This window comes from Trichechus manatus, unplaced genomic scaffold (genome assembly GCF_000243295.1).
Source record: "Trichechus manatus latirostris isolate Lorelei unplaced genomic scaffold, TriManLat1.0 scaffold00086, whole genome shotgun sequence".
Lineage (NCBI taxonomy): Eukaryota > Metazoa > Chordata > Mammalia > Sirenia > Trichechidae > Trichechus > Trichechus manatus.
The window spans coordinates 8,621,941-8,641,535 of record NW_004444022.1 but is presented as its reverse complement, the minus strand read 5'-3'; the positions used below and the strand labels follow the sequence as shown (position 1 = coordinate 8,641,535).

Genomic DNA, 19,595 nt, shown 5'->3' with positions numbered 1-19,595 from the left:
CCATATAAATAGTGTTTGAAATAGTATGTCACACCCTCCTTCTCCCTCTTCCACATCACTGCCTTCATTGTTAGTAAAACAAAAAATCACCATATCCAGTCATTGTCACCACCATTACTACTCCCTCCCCATCACTACCAGAAATAGAAGAGGAGAGAAGAGGAGGGAAGAAGGGGGTTAATTCTTTGGTCAAATCCAACAAGTTTATCTGTAGGCATAACTTCTGCCCTGAATCTCTACCCCCACCTTGTGACCTTCAAGTGAGTGTACCACCTAGAAGGAAACATATAGGTCCTCTTTGCCTCCTTCAGAATTTGGGGGCAAATATTAAGCACTTATTGCTTTCTTTTCTCTTGCCCCACCCATAGTCCTCTTAGCTCTCCAAAGTCAAAATCACCTTCCAACTAGAAGGCAACAAGGAAAAGGAGACTAAAAAGAAATGGAAAGGGAGCTGGGGCCAGGATTGTGGAATAGTCAGACACTTTCTGTGGTCCCTCTTACAACAAAGACCCGAAAAAACAAGCGAATCAATTATATACGACAGTCTAGGAGCCCTGATCATCAAAGACAAAGTTGAGGAGTCAAACTGAACAGCTAGAGGAGGGAGAGACAGTTCAGAAGCAGCGAAGAAGTGCCAGTCATGAGGTAGCCAGCACCCTGCGGGCTGGGTCAGCTGGCCTACGTGGGCTGAGGCAAGCAATAGTGCTCGGGATGTGTTTCACCACATTGGGAGAGATCAGGCAGTGGAGAGTCTGCATAAGCCTCTAGAGCCAGAAGGAAGCGGTGCTGGACCTGCAAAAGTTAAATGCGAGCATCTAACCTATCACATGGAATCAAAATAGCCCCTACCCCACCAGAACTTTCACAGAGAAGTGCCAGTTTCCCCTCACCTCCCTCCCTCCACACTCCGCTCTGACACCACTCCAGCAGTATTCAACATCTGCCACGCCTCCTAAGCCAGAACTAAGTGCTCTCCTTGCCCAAACCAGACTCGAAGCTTTAGGGAAAAAAAAAAAAGCCGCCTAAGCTGGGAACTCGGGGTAGCCACTGTCACTTTGCCTAGGCACTGGCATAAGGGATGCATGGTCTTGTAATGCCCTTCACCCCTGCCTAGACCTGTGTGGGCTGATTCAACAGCATGGGCCCTCATTAGCATAGAACAACAGGGCATATACCTGAAGCCTGTTTTCAACTGCAGCAGCCAAGTGGGAGTGGCAGATTCATAACATTTGACACTGCCCTGCCCATTAAGCAGGGTCCTCAGCCACCCACATCAGGGGCCTGAGGGCAGGTGGTATCACCCATTCCATCTAGCCATCTAGAATAAGTGGTGCCTCCCAGTCCTTACAGCCAACAGCATTGGGTGTCCAAAGTCCAGCTGCAAAACCCACCCACCTATGTAATCTAGGGGACAGGGACATGCCTTCCACCCAGGCACTCTGGGGCAGCTGTCAGCCCCCTGCCTTGCTCAGCACATAGCTCCCTACTGCAGCCAGATACCTGTGCCTGCTCCAAACACTCCTATGCAGCCCTGCCCATCTAGGACTGTAGGTGAGAGTCTGCACCACATGCTTGGTGACTGACGACCTGGTGGACACCTGAGCTGAATCCACACAAGAAAAGTGAACAGACTCCTGGGGTCACATACCTAGTAGCTGCTCTACCCACCTGGTGACAGGACATGAGAGCTTCAAAGATGCCAATATCCAAGTAGGCTAACATGCCCAGCCTACTTGGGCATATCAAAACAAAACAAAAGGCTAGGACATAGTAAGCAAACATACAATAAATAAATATAATAATTTATTGTTGGCTCAGAGGCAAGAGTCAACTCATATAAAGAAGCAGGTCAAGATGGCTCCAGCAAGTGACCAAAACAAAGAACCAGGAAACCTTCCAGAGGAAGAGAAAGTCTTGGAATTATTGGAGCTAGAATTAAAAAGATTAATATACAGAGCTCTTCAAGAGATCAGGAAGGAGATCATGCAAAATCCAGACCGAGTCAAGGAACACACAGACAAAGCAATAGAGGAATTCAGGGAAACAATACAAGAACAGAATGACAAATTTAACAGACTGCTAGGAACCACAGAGAGACAGCAACTAGAAATCCAAAAGCTTAACAATAAAATTTCAGAACTAGACAACTCAATAGAAGGTCACAGGAGCAGAATTGAGACAATGGAAGTCAGAATTAGTGAGATTGAAGATAAATTCCTTGACACCAATTGATGTGAGGAAAAATCAGATAAAAGAATTTTTAAAAAATGAAGAAACTCTAAGAATTATGTGGGACACTATCAAGAGTAAAAACCTACAAGTGATTGGAGTACCAGAACAGGGAGGATAACAGAAAATACAGAGAGAATTGTTGGAGATTTGCTGGCAGAAAACTTCCCTGACATGAAAGATGAGAAGATATCTATACAAGAAGCTCATCGAACCCCACACAAGGTAGATCCCGAAAGGTCACCAAGACATCATCAAACTTGGCAAAACCAAAGATAAAGATATTAAGAGCGGCAAGGGATAAACAAAAAGTCACCTACAAAGGAGAGTCAATAAGACTAAACTCTGACTGTGGAGCAGAAACGATGCAGGCAAGAAGGCAATGGTATGACATATATAAAGCCTTGAAGGAAAAAAATTGCCAGCCAAGAATTATATATCCAGCAAAACTGTCTCTCAAATATGATGGTGAAATTAGGGCATTTCCAGATAAACAGACGTTTAGGGAATTTGTAACAACCAAACCAAAATTTAAAGAAATTATTAAAGGGAGTCCTCCAGCTAGAGACCCAACAATATCAGACAACAACCCAAGACTAGAACACAGGACAGAACAAACAGATATCAACCCAGATAGGGAAGTCACAAAAATAAGTCAATGCTAAAAGACTGAAAATAGGGAAACAGAGACATCAATATGTAAACAATGACAACATTAAAACAAAAAAGAGGGACTAAATAGTGTAGTCATAGAACAGACACTTCACCAAAGAAGACATTCAGGTGGCTAACAGATACATGAGGAAATGCTTACAATCATTAGGCATTAGAGAAATGCAGATCAAAACTACAATGAGATACCATCTCACCCCAACAAGGCTGGCACTAATCCAAAAAACACAAAATAATAAATGTTGGAGAGGTTGTGGAGAGACTGGAACACTTACGCACTGCTGGTGGGAATGTAAAATGGTACAACCACTTTGGAAAACAATTTGGCGCTTCCTTAAAAAGCTAGAAATAGAAGTACCATACAATCCAGCAATCCCACTCCTTGGAATATATCCTAGAGAAATAAGAGTCATCACAGGAATAGATATATGCACACCTATGTTCATTGTGGCACTGTTCACAGTAGCAAAAAGGTGGAAACAATCTAGGTGCCCATCAACCGATGAATGGATAAATAAATTATGGTACACAAAGGAATACTATGCAATGATAAAGAACAATGATGCATCCATGAAACATCTCACAACATGGATGAATCTGGAGGGCATTATGCTGAGTGGAATTAGTTGCAAAAGGACAAATATTGTATGAGACCACTATTATAAGAACTTGAGAAAAGGTTTAAACAGAAGAAAGCATTCTTTGATGGTTACGAGGGTGGGGAGGGAGGGGGAGGGGAATTCACTAGATAGTAGAGAAGGATCATCTTCGGTGAAGGGAAGGACAACACACAATACAGGGGAAGTCAGCACACTGGACCAAAGCAAAAGCTAAGAAGATTCCTGAATACATCCAAATGCTTTAAAGAACAGAGTACCTGGGGCTGGGGCCTGGAGACCATAGTTTTGGGGGATATCTAGGTCAATTGGCATAACAAAGTTTAAGAAAATGTTCTGCATCCCACTTTGGTGAGTGGCATCTGGGGTCTGAAAAGCTTGCGAGCAGCCATCTAAGACTCATCAATTGGTCCCAACTCACGTGGAGCAAAGGAGAATGAAGAACACCAAAGGAAAATATTAGCCCAAGAGACAAAAGGTCCACATAAACCAGAGACTCCATCAGCCTGAGACCAGAAGAACTAGATGGTGCCCAGCGACCACCAATGACTGCCGTGACAAGGAACACAACAGAGAGAACTGGATGGAGCGAGAGAAAAGTATGGGGCAGAACTCAAAATTCACATAAAAAGACCAGACTTAATGGTCTGACAGAGACTGGAGGAACCCCCAAAACTATGGCCCCCAGGTGCTTTAACCCAGAACTAAAACTGTTCCCAAAGCCCACTCTTCAGACAAAGATTAGACTGGACTATAAAACAAAAAATAGTACTCGTGAAAAATGCTTCTTAGTTCAGTCAGATACATGAGACCAAATGGGTGGCTTCTGTCTGGAAGTAGAATGAGAAGGCAGGAAGAGACAGGAACTGGTTGAATGGACACGAGAAACCTGGGGTAGAAAGGGGGAGTGTGCTGTCACATTGTAGGAATTGCAACTAATGTCACATAACAATATATGTATAAATTTTTGTATGAGAAATTGACTTGAGCTATAAACTTTCACCTAAAGCACAATTTAAAAAAAAAAGAAATGGAAAGAAAAACCTTTCACCTAATGTCTCCCCAAACCCAGAAATCTCAGATATATAGCCAATAAACCTCCAAAGACCTTGTCCCCAACCCCCACCCCTGCTTTATAAAACTTTCCCCCACCAGTTCCTTCTAGGGGCTGGCTCGAAGAGGGAAGGAGCAATCTGTATAGTTGGTTGCATCATATACCATCAATATTTGACTGTGTTATGTGGGCAGCTATTATTTGTGCTATGTGATTCCTAGGGCCCCTCCCTAGTGAGGGGCAGTGATGACATGGAACCCAATGTATCTAAATTGATGTTTAAAAATTAAACTCCATTTTAAAAGGACTGAGAAGTCTGTGAAATATTATTGAATCTATTCCATGACAAAAGGAAAAATTTATATTATGATTTTAAGCAGTGTAGAAAAGAAAAAGCTGGAAGGCATACAGACAAAGTAAAATAGTTGGGTTGTATAGAGTGGCCTGATTGTGGTGAAGTATTTGTTTTATTTGGGATCACCCTAATGTTTCTATAATGTTGTATAATTTTAATAATAAATTAAAATGTTCTTGACTGTTGTATTTATTGTTGTCTAATAAACGATCCCCAAAACTTAGAGGCTTCCAACAGCCATTTTATTATATCTTACGTCTCTATGGATCGGCTGGGCAATCCTTCTCTTGGTCTCACTTGGGGTCTCTCATGAGTTTGTTGTGAAATGAGAACTGTGGGAACTGGGGCTCCTCTGTGTGGCTTCTTTTCTGCACATGGTGGCTTATTCTCTAGGACTTCTTCACGTGGAGCCCAGGACTCCAAGAGGGAGAAGCAAAAGCTGCCACACTTTAATGCCTGGGCTTAAAAGTTCTAGAACTTCATTCACTTCCTCTACATTCTCTTGGTGAAAGTGTCACAAGCCCAGCCCAGATGAGAGAAGGGAGGTGTAGCATACACCTGCTGTTAAGGGTGGTATTGTTTGAGGTATCTTTGGAGACCAGCTATTACATTGGTTTTAAAACAGAAAAGTCATAATGAAATCTTAAGCCAGCAATTAATCCTCAGTCTGATTTTTATTTCCTTAGTCCATTCACTCATTCAACATAGATTAGGCACTTGTTTTGTGCCAGGCACTGTTCCAGGCATCTGTGGATATAGTATTGAACAAGACAAATGAGGACAAAATCCTCATGGAGCTTAAAGTCTTAAATTGTTCAATTGCAAAGAATAAGCAAGTAAACAAATACATTAAAAGGATAATTCCTTAATGTGATGTGAATGGGTGGGAGGCTACTTTAGGTAGAGTGATCAGTGAAGCCCTCTTTGAAGTGATATTTGAAGATGTGGGGTAAGAGCATTTACTAGTGCAAATTTCCAGGGCCTGTTCCTTCCAATGACCACCACAAAGGCCCGTGTGTTTAGGGGCTAGTGAGTGAAAAGGAGAATGATTTGGGATGACGTCACAGATGTAGTCAGGGGCCAGGTCATGTAGTGCCTCGGGAGCCATGTTAAGGACTTTGGATTTAATCTTAGGTCATGGTAAATGGTAAATCAGAAACATTATTGATTTCCTTGTTTAAAAGATCACTCCACTTTCATCTTAGATAACTGTAGGTGTCAAGGGTGAAAGCTGGGTGACTATAAAGGCTATTGCAGTAGGTGATGGAGGTTTGGATTAGGGTACTAGCAAAAATTATGGTAAATCTGTAGGTTAGGAATATATTTTGGGGGAATAGCCAATAAGCATTGCTGATAAACTGCATGTGGAGAATGAAAAGACACAGAGGTCTCCCAGGTTTCTACTCTAAGCATGGAATCACATGGAGTACCATTTACTTAGCAGATTGTTGAAGACAGATTTTTAATGAGGGTAGGGGGAGGCAATCAAGAAAATAAAGAATTCCATCTGAACGTGTTTCAGTATGATATGCCCACTCAACAGTTTTTGATTAAATTATGTGATCTGGAATCTGTATAGGAATTAGCCTGCTATAACAAAGTACCATACTATAAGGAAATTAGAATAAATTATATATACTTAAAATACAAGGTCACTGAGAAAGTTCATGTTTCTGTTAAGATAACCACCATTTACTGAGGGGCTTCTATTTGGTTGAATCGTATGAAATTGCTGATGTCGTCAATTTTGGACTTGAAAATGGCAATGCCAGATGATTCATCCTAATACAGACTAGACACAGAACTAGATTTTATATATAAATTAATGAATATTCACAACAACTCTTTAAGGTAGGCTTTTTATTATCTTATAATTGATAAAACTGAGGTTCGGAAAGAGGTTAAGTATTACCTGCAAATATCTGACAAGTAGGCAGGCAGGATTCAAAACAGTGTCTTTCTGGCACAGCATCTGGACTCTTATCCACAAAGTTAAACTACCCAGATCTCTAGTCAAGGAGTCATGCTGCCTTCCTCCAAATGAGAAAAGCTTCAGATTCAAAAGACACAGATAAACAGACACAGGAGTGCTTGGTCAGACTGGATGGAGAATTGCTGACAGTCTCCCTCCTATAAAGAGCCAAATCCAAGTCAATCTTACAAGCCTGTACAGCATTTTAGAAGTAAATACAGTAAACAAAGAGAAATTAGACAATGGGTTAACACTATTAAGGGTCTCTCAAAAATTTCCAGCAAATTCACCCTTTCAAGAAATGTCCAGCTTCTCTTCCATATTTATGAACTGAACTTCTATATTCTGCAAATATATTAAATATAAAACAAGTGGTTCTAAAGTCATAAAAAGAAAATATAACGCCACAGGTTGTAGCATATCACCAGTCACTAAGCTACGACAATGAGGTTGCCAAGAGTCGAAATCCACTTGAGGGCAACTGGTTTGATTTGATGTACCAGGCATTGTAAACTCTTAATGGGGGTGGTGGATAGCAATGTGATGCTTGTATTGTAAAGGTGGTCAAAGAGTTTATAATCTGTATGTGACCTGAAAAGTGGCCATATGTGCTTGCCTTTTTGTGATCCTTTGTATTCTTAAAAAGTTATTTATGTGATTTTTATATTCAAATTTTTCTACAATTAGATTTCCTGAAAAATAATTATTCTTTGGTGGTTGAGGTCAATATTTAGTCAATCAAATGTGTCTAATGATAAATACCAAAAACTCATTGCCATCGAATTGATTCCGACTCATAGTAACCCTATAGGACAGGGTAGAACTGCCCCATAGGGTTTCCAAAGAGCAGCTGGTGGATTCAAACTGCCGACCTTTTCATTAGCAGCCTGAGCTCTTAACCACTGTGCCACCAGGGCTCCGATGACTGATAGAAGTGGGTTATTTAGTAATTTTCTTGCCTTTGACAACAATCCAAAAAAAAGTACACAGAAAGAGAAAATAATTGCGGCATAATAGCCCTTCAAAGCATGAATGTCTGGTTTTTCCCTTCTGCCAGCCTTTGCAGGTAAACCCAAGCCTCCTCCAGAGCCTGCATTGCTCTAAAACCCAGAGCCAGAGTACTCCTGAGAAGCTAAGGTGGAAATGAGTTGATCTTCTCATTGTCATCCTGTGGGTTCCACCACTGACCAGTAGTCAGCCCACTGCCCATCATTTGCCCAGTTAGAAGGGATACTTACCTGTGTCCCAAGAAACTTTTCATACTCTCTCTGATTGACCATCTCCTGTGAATAATCCCCCATCTGTCAGCTCAAGACACTCATAAACACCATTTTTCTCTCTTCTCCATCCCCAAAGGGAAGGATGGAAGACATGGACTCTTGATGGGTGACAGTGGAGAAGAGTTGGACATTTTGTGGAGTGATATTGGTCACAGCTGAAACTGGGAAAGCGTTGGTCCAGAGAAGGCAGGATTGTTTGGAATCAGTTTGAAATCATTCACTGAACTAGGATAGCAGAGGAATGGACTACCCCATTACAGAGTATTAAGGAATGGCATGTCACAGGCAGAGAATATTACAGCTGGAAGAGAAGTTGAAGAACATTTAGTCCCACTGTTTCACATGACAGATGAGACCCAGAAAGAGGTTCTGACTTGCCTAAAGTCAAACAACTGAGCAATGGCTCAACTAGAACCAGAATAAGATGTCCTGAGTGAGTTCAGTTCTTTCTCAACTGCACAGCACAGGCAAATCTGCCTTGGGAGCTCTTTCTTGAAGGTGAATTTTTCTCTGATCCTTCCCCAGGTGGTAAATTGAGATGACTCTGTTGAATGGTCTAGTTCTTAGGTTCTTAGAAATCCAAATTCAATCATTCATAGTGATACTAAAGTATTTGTTGGATTAAATTAGTTATTGCCATAAGGTACAACAAGCACATTTTTTTTAATGCCCTTTTTTTAATGATTGTTCCATAATTACTCATGGGCAGTTTCTCTTTCACATAGACTGTATGGGACTGTTCAGATTAGCCCACAGGTGACTGAAACAGAGTGGCAGAATGCATTTAATTTCTCATAATATTGACTCCTGATTAACATTTTCTACTCATTAACATTTAATTTTGTTGAAGAAAATCCAAGCATCTCTCCCCGTGATAAATAAGAATCATATTTCTTATAGCTACGTCGGTTTTCATCCGCTTATCTTCCATGATTACGTCACTAGGATTTTTGCAGGTGGAGAAGAAGGGTGTCATCCTATTGCTCAGCATTTCTCTAATGATCACTCTGTTGTTTATACCCCCCACCAACAACTTATCTTTGAATGTTTCAGTGGCTCCACACCACTCACCATTATTGCACCAACACAACTCATCAGATTACATTTTCTGCATTTGCTCCCCGTGGGCTCTGTTCCCTTTATAGTTTTTATGCTCTTTAGAAAAACACTTTCTTTTTCTGTAGAAATACTAGTTTTTAGCACCACCTTATATATGTCACAATGTATACAGACCATTTTGTTTGTGGCAGGTAACTCTAATAAAGATTTCTCTTAGAGATGTATTGGTGGAACATTCAAATAGGATTCAGGAATAGGCAGATATTAGCAGATATTTTTATAAATAAAAAATATGTGTTTCTCATAATATTGACTCCTGATTAACATTTTCTATTCTTGTTAACATTTTACACATTGTTTCTGTTCAACCAAGTGCAGAACTTCGTGAACAAGTTGAGTAGTAGGTTGGGTAATAGGGTAACACAACGGGAGCCTTTTTTCCAAGGCTGGCATGTGAATAAAGTACCTGCAAATCATAAAAAGAAACAAAATATCTTTAAAAACAAGAATTTTCACATTGGCCACATCAATATGTTCACACTACTGGAATAGAGCTATTGCTGGGTGTGGGAGTCTAAGCCACAAGACTCAGCCAGCATTTTCAGCTCCCCCATTTGTGACCTAGAAAATTTCTAATAAGTGTGCCTTTCAGCTCACTGAAGCACTGTACTTCAGCAAAGAAAGTAAATTTCATTAATAATGTATAAATCATCAAAGCATTAATAAGGAAGCCAGGAATATCCTCACCACAGTGTGGGCTGAAGCTCCCAAATTTTGGTTCCTCAGGCAAGTTAGGGAGTTAAATGAAAGGGTTAAGCTGTGGTGACCACAAGGAACAAGTCAAGAGAGGAGGGATAGGGCTCGTGCTCATGGCTTCAGTAAAATTATAGGAAGGGCCAAAGGAAGAGACAAGAGTGAGCAGGCCTTTAGTAATTCTCAACCCTGGCTGCACACTAGAATCACCTGGAGAGCTTATAAGACATGTCAATGCCCAGGCCCCACCCCAATGAACTGAAACAGAATTTCTAAACATAAGACCTAGCTGTCAGTATTTTCTAATGTTCCTCAGGTGATTCTAATGCACAGCAAGTTGAAAATCACTAGTTTAAAACAATGATCGCAAACGAAATGCCCACAGGTAACATAAATCAGTGAGGCTGGGTAGCACTAATAGGGTTAGAAACAGTGGCAAACAATACATGCCCCACTGAACAATTTCTATACAAATTGTTCAGTGACATTGGTTACCTTTTTCACAATGTGTCAAAATCATAACTAATTTTGAAAAACTGGAGTGTGTAATACATGCTACAAAATGGATGAACCTTGGAAATATGCTGAGTGAAACAAGCCGGACACAAAAGGCCACATATTGAATGATTCCATTTATATGAAATATAGTGTCCAGAACAGGTAAATCCATAGAGACAGAAAATAGACTAGTGGTTACCAGGGGCTGAAGGATAGGGGAAGGGGAGTGACTATTTAATGGGTACAGGATTTCTTTCTTGTGTGATGAAAATGTTCTGCAATTGGATAGTGGTGATGGTTACACAACAGTGTGAACGTACTAAAAGCCACTGAATTATATAAAATGGTTGAAATGATTAATTTTATGTTATGTGAATTTTACTTCATTTAAAAAAAAAAAAAAAGAGGCAAGGAGGTAGGAAAAAATTGGGTTATGAGGACCAACTCAGAGTAAACCAAATAATACCCTTTCATGGGACATGGAATAGAACCTATGGTATAAAACTGCAAGGAGGGAAAACAAGGTCCACAAATCAGGCTTAAATTTTTAAAAAGGCCAGTCTAAGCCGTAATGTATGTCTCCACATCCTTTTATGCCTGCATCCAAACTAGTGACAAAGCTATGCCTACTGCACCCTTTTCATCTTAAATCAGACACAATGTGGTTTTTTTCCTTACCCATTACCGTGGAGTCAATTCTGACTCATAGTGACACTATAGGACAGAGTAGAACTACTCAGTAGGGTTTCCAAGGCTGTATGTAATCTTTACAGACACAGACTGTCACATCTTTCTCCCGCAGAGCTGCTTGTGGGTTTGAACTGCCAACCTTTCGGTTAGCAGCTGAGCACCTAACCACTGTGCCACCAGTGCTCCTTGTCTTTTTCCTTAGTAAGTGCTAATGCAGGGTTTTATCACTAAGTGCACTAGGCTTTTCCAGCCTATAAATAGAACTAGGAACCCCTGAGGTACAGAACAGGCTGGCTGATGAAACCAGTGCTTGCTACTGCTTTTTATTACTGTTCTGTTATTGAGAGTAAGAGAGGGATAAACGAAACAAAAACTAATAATCGTGTTCATTAATTGTTCCTCCTTTATCAGTTGTTTCTTTCCAAGGACTCAGTTGAATTCAGTCCGTACTTTATCATCCCTTTCAGTAGGATTTGTTTCTCTCAATTACTCACAGCAAGTTAAAATCATTATGACTTCTGTGGGAAGTTGGCTGCAGTAAAGACAATGAGTGAGAAACAGTTCTTCAAAGAGAGTTTTATATTTCACCCTTTCTGGCCTGGAAATATACTTCAAATGGCAGTGCTTCTTAGAGCTCCCCCAAATCCTACCCCACTTCAGATCAAAGTGAAACATTATTAAAAACAAAAATAGAATTTGTCATAATCACTTAGGCTTCTAAATATTGGACTATGTTGTAGTTTTGAATGAAAATCAGAAAACAAGTGGAGTTTTGCTACAGATTAGATTCTGGACTTTTTCTTACCTGAATTCTTCTCTGTAGTCATTCCTAATATACTCAGCTAGAGTCTTGCTGTACTGAAGGCAGCTCTTGAGGATGTAAAACTGCTGGTACAACAGAACTGCTTGGCAGGGACTTAGCAGCTGAAATGAAGCTGAAAGCCCCTTCACCACTTGTTTCACAATATTGGCCACAAAAGTAATCTAGACAAGAAAAATGAAATTACATGAAAGCTGCATGTTACCCACAAGGGCACCTGTTTCAGCTGGGGCCTCAACTACAAATCTAGGCTGAAGCCCTCATTGCCCTTCACCAATGCCCTCACAGTTACTTCTTATCAAAATGTTACTCAGAGAGCACAAGAACATAGACCAGTTGGGTATACCAACTGCCCCTCTACAAGCAGGGTCAGAACTAGCACTGACTTTCAAGGAAGTTTGGCTCCAAAAGTGGAAGGAGAACATTAGAAGGAGGAGTGGGGACAAAGGGTGAGCTCAGAAAGGTCTACAGCCTCCTTCAGTGGGGAAGATGGTGTTTCTTCTTTTCTACCGCCCACAGGGTTCCTACAAGACTGTGGGTCTCAAATTTTAGTATGCCTAAGAATCACCTAGGAAGCCTACTAAAAGTGCAGAATCGTAGGCTTTACTCTCCAGATATTTACCATAAATAATTCTGATGAATTTGTTCCCTGGAACATACCTTAAGAAACACTACTCTGAGAAGACAAAGAAAACCAGGCCTGACTGACACATGCAAGTGATGTTACTGTTAGCTGGAGTTTTCATCAAGAGCACTTTTGGTGTGGTTTCTCAGGGAGAAATTAAAATGGAAAAAGTAATATGAAGTTATTGGGTGCCTACTTTTCACCAAAAAAGCATTTACAATGGAACCAAACAATAAAAATAAAGAACAGTGGATTGCAGAAGTCTTTTATTTATTTTTCCATTTTCAAACTACTACCATAAATGTAGGTCTATGCCATTTCTTGGCTAGTGTGAAAAACAGGAATGCTGGTGCTCTTTCAAGTTCTAACCAGCAGGTCACCCCGCACCCCATTAAATTAGCAACAAAAAATGCATTGCCTTTTCTATCAAAAGATGTTGCTATGGCTCTTCATAAGTAGGACATGTGGTTTAAAGTGGGTTTTTTTTTTTCCAGATCTGTTTGCATACACTGACTAGACATCGTGACTGGCAAACACAGATTGAGTTTAGAGAGTCTGGGGCAGTGGAACAAAGCAATGCTAATTAGCCCATTTGGGGATTAAATTCTTAACTTTTTTAGCACCTTGCTCTAACCAACTGAGATAATCAGAGCTGACTGACAAGCAGGTGCATTCAATGATGGCTAGTTTCCTTGCTTGCAAAATTCTCTCACATGGCCTGTTTCTACCCAAGCCCTTTAGAACTGGGTTAATATTGAATCTTTCAACAGTGTTAGTGATCCTGGAGATTCCAAATCAGCCTTCTGTCACCCTTCATCCTGATAAACATCCTGGTCACAGAATGGCATCATACGCAACTCAATTTCTTGGGTGAACCAACTCTGTTGTCGTTGTGTGCTGTTGAGTCGACCGCAACTCATAGTGACCCTATAGGACAGAGTAGAACTGTCCCATAGAGTTCCTAGGCTGTAATCTTTACTGGAGCAGATCGCTAGATCTTTTCTCCTGAGGAGTGGCTGGTTGGTTCAGACTGCCAACATTTTGGTTAGCAGCCGAGCATTTAACCATTGTTCTACCAGGGCTCCTTGAACCAACCCTAGAAGTTGATAAAGAAACTTTTTTGTTGCACAGAGTTCTTAGGATCCCGGATTTTCACACATTGGTTCAGATGATAGGGACTGCAACCACTGTACAGAAAAAGTAGGGGTCTTTCATCCTAACACATGAGCCTCTGTTTCTGTGAGTGGCTATAACCTTATGATACTCTGAAGTGGGCCTGAGACTGGCTAGGGTTTCTACGCTACTAAAGGAGCCAAGTTCACGGGCTCAATCTCTGTATAAGGCAGTTGGTTGTGCTACTGACAAGTGCACCCTCTGGCCCCAGCCAGTGTCAAATAGACATGTCACAGGGAATTGTAGCGTTGAGGAGAGAGAGAGTGATAGTACGGGCTAGAATGATGGCTGCCAGGGCAGAAGTTCACAGATTATCCCAAGTGATACATTCATACTTCTGCCAATGGAGATCTGTTTAACTTATTTTTTTTTACTTAATTGTATAGCCAATAATTTAATATACTGTTTTCTACATATAGTTTAGAACTTTTCATGAAATAAAGATCATCTCAGTGCTTTAAACATTAAGGCCTCAAATGTAAAAACATTTTATTGTAATTAAATAATATAACTGTCAGTTTACATTTTGCTTCTGTTTGATAAATTAGACTATTTCATAGAGAAAATTTGTTTTATTAATTGAGCACAAGAACTTATGATTAATTAGCCTTGAATGGTAATTTTGTTTCTACTCCTAGATACTTACTATGCAAGGATGACTTTGTAGAAAGGACATCATCCAACTAATTGCAAATTTTGTTGATCCCAATCCAAGATTTCCCTAAAAGACTCAAGGAAATAAACAAGTTATATTCATGATGAAATTCAAGATATATCCAGTAGGGTACTCATTCTCAAATACATTTTTATCCTGATTAATAAATCTTCAAAAGAAGTATTTTAGAATAAATGAGTACTTTAAGAGTAAAGGTAGAATCATGTAGGTTAATTAGTTTTGGAGACCAGCTCTAATCTAAGCATTTTTGCTATATTATTAATCATCTAATATATAATCATATGTATACACATATATCTTATTTATCTAATAATCATATAATGTATAATAAGAAGTATATATTGTACCTGCTGAAAGACAAGAAGTATCTCATATAAAAGTGCTGTAGCTGTATCTGTATACTCCAGAATAAGCTTCTGTAACTAGAATTTTAGAGAATAATCAATGCAGTATTAGAGGCAGCACCAGAAAATGGTAATTTCTCTTGGTTCCCTTTAGGTACTTATAAAAGAATGTTTGAAATATTCTGAAAATATAATTAGTGTGGACAATCTTCCTGTTCCATTTGCTTCAGTTATTCTCAAGAAAGTGGCTTTCGTAAAAAAGACTACATGTTTAATACTGGCCAAGAAATTGGGTCAGGGAAAGAAAATACAATGGCCCACAGAATACTAACACAAAAAAATACATACCCAATTTGCTAAATCAATTGATACAACAATCCTTCTTCCTTTAAAAAATGTAGAAATATGCTTTCCAGAATTGATGTGGGAGAAAATGCTCCCTTTCTACTCCTCTAGGATTCTTTGAGGGAAATTAGACTATCCCCAGCTTGAACTAAAAATCTTTCTCCAGTATGGGAAATAGAGGGTTTAGAGACATTTTATTGCTTTCAAGAGCCCTCAAAACAGTTGATGAGGCTGTCTTCTGACCCATAGACCACATGGGGTGTAGAACTTGTCTGTGGGCATGCTGCAGACCAATACATTCTACCTAACAGTTTTGTTTGCAAGGAAGAGCTCTAGTTTGAAATTGCCCACTCTATTAGGTCTTGGAGCCCAAACTGATATTATCTGCTCATGGCAGCACTAATACCCCAGGTACAATAGATCAGCATGAAACCCAGACCTCTTGATTCTGTCACCATTTGACATTTTCACATGAAAATGCCGTAGGCAAATCAAATTTAACAAATCCCAAACCAAGCTTGTTATTTCCCCTCTCTTCTTCCTGTAATTCTTAACTGACTCCCAGGTCAGAATCTAAAAGTCATCTTCCAATCTTCACTATTCTCTATCTTTACATCAACCTATCAACTCAACTTTCTAAAAATTTCTGGTATCTATCCTCTTTACAACTACTGTCCCTTTTTTTTTTTCTTCATTTATTTATTCAACAAATATGCATCAGACACTGGGCTAGGTGGTTAAGATACAATGGAGAGCAACACAGACATGGTCCTGCCATCATGGAATATACCATCTAGTTGAAGGACAGACATTAATCTAATAATCAAATAAATATATTTGCAGTTACAAACTGAAACAAGGAGTATGAAAGAAAACCACAGGAAGTTAGGAAACCTCTAGAAAGGAGGCCTAGTCTCATCTTGGGGTCAAGGAAGTCTTCCTTCTGGCCCATATCACCTCTCACCTGGACTACCACACTAGCTTCTTAACAGCACTGCCTGTCTGAGCCTTGCTTCGATTCCACTCTTTAATCTCTAATCCACTGGCTTTACTACTGAAAGTATTGTCATAGAAGTCCCATATATAGTCTGTAATTATATGTTCACGGGTGTATTTGATTAATGGCTCTCTCTCCCACCAGATCATAAACTTATGAGGGCAAAGATTATGTTGGTTTTGCATACCATTTGTATCCCACTGCATAGCATACTGTTTAGCTCATAATAGATACTCAATAAATATTTATTGAGTTAGTAAATATAAGAGCTTTCTAGAACAACTCTGATGGTATGTTCAAGAACTATCGAATCATGTCTCATCCTTTTTTTTTTAAAATTCTGTGTTGGCCTGGCTCAAAAGGAACTAACAACAAGCTGATTTATTTTCTCAGAATAAGTGCTTTCTAGGCAGCTTGATATTTCTATTGTTTTGACACAACCTTAGAAAAATGAGTATAACTCTTGCCAAGAGTTTTCACTGCTCAGAGAGGTTGAGAGATGGTTCCAAAGGTAAACTAAGGCATGAGAGTTAACCCCAAATTCTCCAAGGACAGTACTTTTTTACCCATAGTACTCCTACTATAGAACTACATGTACGTAAATAATTCTATAATCAGAAATAAACAGTTTTACCTAATTTATAAAGAATGTTAAATATTTTTAGCATATACAGTATGCCTTAAAACACATAAAGTAAATATATAAATATTGACAGAATAATTATCTAAGTTTTGAGGTCAATGACAAAACATGTATTCTTCGATTTAATATAGAATACTTCTATATTCTACAATGCTATGGTCCACATTGAAAGACAAGAAGCCAGGGCTCCCACATATTATGTTTAGTCTACCCCCAAAATTCCCATCTCACCTCAGCATCAAAAGACATCTCAACTAAAGTTGAATCAGCCACCAACTGGATATCAAACACAGGACAAGATTTTGGAATCTGAGGCTCACTAATTAAAATTACCAAAAGATTAAATAGTGTTCCCCTGAAAAATAAATAAAAGGCAATTAATGAGTAAATTTTTTAAAAGAAAAGCGGTGAAGCCAACTTTGCAGACACTGAATATAATTGTACTTAAAAATACTAAGCATCACGGACCATTCTTAACTGAATTTTGAACCCTTGGACGTGCAGATGAGTGTCCAGTGATAAGACATTTAAATTAAAGTAAAACGTTTCTTGGTCTTTTGGCTCAGAGTAAGTTTATTCTAAGAGAAATAAGGGGAGTCACATAGTTGTTAAACTTAGAAATCTGGATTTAAAGGGCATTTGGGTGATTTCAATTATAGCAGTATTTTCCAAAGGACTTTTCATGTATTAGTAATTCCAAGCAATATTATGATCAAAATGGATTCTGTGGTCAAAGTCCATCAGGAACCTTTACTATAGGACTTCTCAGAGACTTTAAAAATGCGCACTGTGTGTCTCCAGGAAGAAGATACAGTATGCAGCATTTCTTAAAATGCTTATTTGATCCCAAGTGTATTTGACTCCCCGCTTCAAAATAAAAAAAAAAACCAAACCTGTTGCTGTGGAGTCGAATCCGACTCATAGTGATCCTATAGGACAGAGTAGAACTACCCCATAGGGTTTCCAAGGCGTGGCTGGTGGATTCAAACTGCCAACCTTTTGGTCAGCAGCCGAGCTCTTAAACTACTGTGCTACCAGGGCTCCTATCTGACACCAGAACTATTTTTTAACAGGGCATTTCAGGGGCTTATGTTCCACTGAATACCACTAAATCCAAACCAAACCCATTGTTGTTGAGTCGATTCTGACTCATAGCAACCCCGGAGGACAGAGCCCGTGGGGTTTCCAAGGCTGTAATCTTTATGGAAACAGACTGCCACATCTTTCTCCTGCAGAGCAGCTGGTGAGTTTGATCCACCAACCTTTAGGTTAGCAGCCATTAACCACTGCATCACCAGGGCTCCTAAGCATCACTAGCTACTAGTTAATAAAACTAGTATTAAACTCAGATCTATAAACTCACACTGATACCAACTCACTTAAATGTTACCACATGTTTGAATAATATATCCTATTATTTGGAGAGAAAAAAAAAGGCACAATTCAAAACATGCATCCTGAGGAGCTAGGTTAGTGACAGCACGTTCATATGTGAAGTACAACCCATGTAAGATTGAAGAGGAGTTGAAGGCAGACCACTAGAAAGATCAGCTGCCTAATTAAAGAAAACATCAGTAGCTTTGAGGGGTAGAACAGTAAAAGAATTTACAAATAGAACTATATGCAAATTCTCTATAACCATAAACATTCCTTTCATAATGGCATAACCATAAAAAAAAACCCAAACCCATTGCCATTGAGTCAATTCCGACTCATGCTGACCCTATAGGACAGAGTAGAACTGCCCCATAGGGGTTCCAAGGCCGTAAATCTTTATGGAAGCAGGCTGCCACATCTTTCTCTTGCAGAGCGGCTGGTGGATTTGAACCACCAACCTTTTTGTTAGCAGCTGAGCACTTTAGCCACTGCAGGACCAGGGCTCCCTATCATGGCATAAAGGAGACTATAAACAATCCTTTTTTAATAATATTATTTGAAGCTTTCTACTCTTTTTTTTTCCTTTTTTTAAATCGTAGTTTGAATGAAGGTTTACAGAGCAAATTAGTTTCTCATTAAACAATTAATACACACACTGTTTTGTGACACTGCTTGCCAACCCCTCAACATGTCAACACTCTCCCCCTCTCAACCTTGGGTTTCCCGTTACCAGCTTGCCTATCCCCTCCTGCCTTCTCGTCCCTGCCCCAGAGTTGGTGTGCCTATTTAGTCTCATTTTGTTTTATGGGCCTGTCTAATCTTTGGCTGAAGGGTTAACCTCAGGAGTGACTTCAGGACTGAGATAAAAAGGTGTCCAGGGGCCACACTCTGAGAGTTTCTCCAGTCTCTGTCAGACCAGTAAGTCTGGTCTTTTTCTGTGAGTTAGAATTTTGTTCTACATTTTTCTCCAGCTCTGTCCAGGACCCTCTACTGTGATCCCTGTCAGAGCAGTCGGTGGTGGTAGCCAGGCACCATCTAGTTGTGCTGGACTCAGTCTGGTGGAGGTTGTGGTAGTTGTGGTCCATTAGTCCTTTGGACTAATCTTTCCTTTGTGTCTTTGTTTTCTTCATTCTTCCTTGCTCCGGATGGAGTGGGACCAGTGAAATATCTTAGATGGCTGCTCACAAGCTTTTAAAACCCCAGACACTTCTCACCAAAGTAGGATGTAGAACATTTTCTTTATAAATGATGTTATGCCAATTGAGCTAGCTATCCCCCGAGACCATGGTCCCCAGCCTTCAGCCCAGTAACTCAGTCCCTCAGGGAGTTTGAATGTGTCTATGAAGCTTCCATGACCTTGCCTTGGTCAAGTTGTGCTGACTTCCCCAGAATTGTGTACTGTCTTACCCTTCACCT

The 19,595-nt window shown here is 39.8% G+C and overlaps 1 protein-coding gene across 1 annotated transcript in view; it reads right to left on the bottom strand.

Annotated features, from left to right (window-relative positions):
- Positions 1-678: 678 nt before the first annotated feature.
- CUNH12orf56 (chromosome unknown C12orf56 homolog) overlaps positions 679-19,595 on the bottom strand; it is a 105,566-nt gene continuing 86,649 nt past the window's right edge. Inside the window, exons 10-15 of the mRNA XM_012557003.2 lie at positions 17,034-17,157; positions 14,821-14,895; positions 14,444-14,518; positions 11,985-12,163; positions 9,590-9,704; positions 679-792 (exon numbers count right to left, since the gene is read on the bottom strand). Coding sequence (XP_012412457.2) covers positions 679-792; positions 9,590-9,704; positions 11,985-12,163; positions 14,444-14,518; positions 14,821-14,895; positions 17,034-17,157 — 682 coding nt within the window. The remainder of the gene's footprint in view (positions 793-9,589; positions 9,705-11,984; positions 12,164-14,443; positions 14,519-14,820; positions 14,896-17,033; positions 17,158-19,595) is intronic.